This window comes from Chiloscyllium plagiosum, unplaced genomic scaffold (assembly GCF_037043375.1).
Source record: "Chiloscyllium plagiosum isolate Xiang-an unplaced genomic scaffold, Cpla_swu_hap1 HiC_scaffold_40, whole genome shotgun sequence".
Classification (NCBI taxonomy): Eukaryota; Metazoa; Chordata; class Chondrichthyes; order Orectolobiformes; family Hemiscylliidae; genus Chiloscyllium; species Chiloscyllium plagiosum.
In genome coordinates this window covers 52181911-52183924 of record NW_028270178.1, presented here as the reverse complement: position 1 = coordinate 52183924, position 2014 = coordinate 52181911, and the positions used below count along the sequence as shown (strand labels likewise).

Here is a 2014-nt window from a genome sequence, read left to right as displayed (position 1 = left end):
TGGGAATATTTATGGAAACCTCTCTTTTAAAGTTTTGTTAAATCGTCCATCGCCACTTCTGACTGGATGTGATAGGACTGCAGAATTTCCGTCAGATCTGTTGATCTTGGAATCATTTTGCTCTCTCCATCAGGTGTTAGTTCTGCTGTTTTGAATATAAGCAGTCAAGTGCGGTGGCTTAACTGTTATTTTCGATGCGTCTCTGCGTGTTTAGGGAAGGGAGGTTTTTTGTGTTTTATGACACATTTTTGTTTGTTATTCTCATGTATAATATGTTTGTTTTCCTTCATCACAGTTAACGTATTGACGATCTACATCCTGCTGTATAAAGATTGTGGATTGTCTTCATGTGTCAGACGTTACCTGGCCGCCATGGCACTAGCGGATTTACTGGTCATTATCCTCGATCTGGTATTGAGACACATTCCCATTGTTTATCGGCAACACTTTTATTTCCTGCTGTCCATCCCCGTGTGTAATATCAATGCTGTCCTACTTTATGCAGCCACTGACTGTTCTGTTTGGTTCACTGTCACTTTCACCTTTGATCGGTTTGTGGCCATATGCTGCCAGAAGCTGAAAAGTAAATATTGCAGTAAGAAAACGGCGGCTGTGGTTCTGAGTACAGTGACTATACTGAGCTGTTTAAAGAACATTTTCTGGTATTTTATGCTCAGAGCTCGGTATTGGCTAGGGAACAATCCCTGGTTTTGTGAGCTAACACTCGCTGTTTATACCTCACGTGTCTGGGTTACAGTCGAGTTCCTCCACCACATTCTAACCCCGTGTGTCCCATTTCTCCTGATTCTGCTGTTAAATGTTTTCACCGTCAGACACATTTTGTTGACCAGCAGAGCCCGCAGGAGACTCCGCGCTCACACCAATGGGGACGCTCAGTCTGATACAGAAATGAGAAACCGGAAAAAATCCATCATTTTACTGTTTGTGATCTCGGCCAATTTCATCCTGTTATGGTCAATCTTAATGGTATATTCTATATGGAGACGGATGCATGAGTTTGGGTATCAGTCTGTGTATCTCGATCCGTTTGTGCAGGAACTGGGCTTCATGCTGCAGCTCCTCAGTTGCTGCACAAACACTGCGATTTATGCCGTCACCCAGAGTAAGTTCAGACAGCAACTGAAGAATGTGCTGAAATATCACTTTATCGAAATTAATCAATTAATGACATTTACTCATTAATCAATCCATCTGGAATTTTCTTATTTAAGTTCAATGTTTCAGCATTCAAGCAGCCAGTTGCTGTGGTAACAGAAAGGGGGTAGTGCTTCCTTGTCGAATATTATCCGACAGGGGTTTACAGAGACACATTACAATGTTTCTCTGAACTCATGGGTCAGTGAGACCAGGCACATCACATTGAGTTAATCGATCACGTCAGTTTGAAATTATTAAAAGATTTTCATTAAAAATTGCCAAGTAGCAGAGTGACCGATCTTCTTGTTTGTCTTCGTGTTGAAGAAGCTGAGCTGGAGAGAGACAGACTCAGTTCCATATCCGGGTCCACAGCGAAGGAGAGTGGACCCGGCCCTGAGCTCAGGAATTGGGTTTAATCATTCTGTCCTTGCTTTCACGTCTGGCTTCGCCGAAATGGCCGTTGGCAGAATTCATCTTCCAACCCCGTTTTCCCATCTCCATCCAGCGGAATCCATCTCTCTCCTTCACAATCATTCGCTCACCATCTTGCCCCCTCACACCCTCCTTTTCACTCAATTCCAGTTTCACCTCCCACTTTCTTTCTCCTCACTTCTTTCCCGCTCTTTCTGCACACTCCCTCATTCTCTCCCGCTCTCACTTTTACTCTCTCTTCACCCCGTCTATTTTTCCGCTACATTCCTCCCAAGCCATCTCTCAAACGCCCCATCCCGGTTTCTCCCGCCCGCCTCTACGCTTTTCTCTGTCCGCCATCTTGTCTCTCTACTCTCCTAATGTCTCTGTCTACTTTCCACCTCTCTAACTGTCACTCATTTTCGCCTTCCTCCCAGTTCCCAAG

The 2014-nt window shown here is 44.4% G+C and overlaps 1 protein-coding gene across 1 annotated transcript; it reads left to right on the top strand.

Annotated features, from left to right (window-relative positions):
• Positions 1-372: 372 nt before the first annotated feature.
• LOC148138520 (putative G protein-coupled receptor 139) lies at positions 373-1203 on the top strand. Its single transcript, XM_087981688.1, has one exon. The coding sequence runs from the start codon at positions 373-375 to the stop codon at positions 1201-1203; it is 831 nt and encodes a 276-aa protein (XP_087837814.1).
• Positions 1204-2014: the final 811 nt, after the last annotated feature.

Bases quoted from the DNA above. Each gene is read 5' to 3' on its own strand.
- LOC148138520 (XM_087981688.1), top strand. From the start codon at position 373: ATGGCACTAGCGGATTTACTGGTCATTATCCTCGATCTGGTATTGAGA.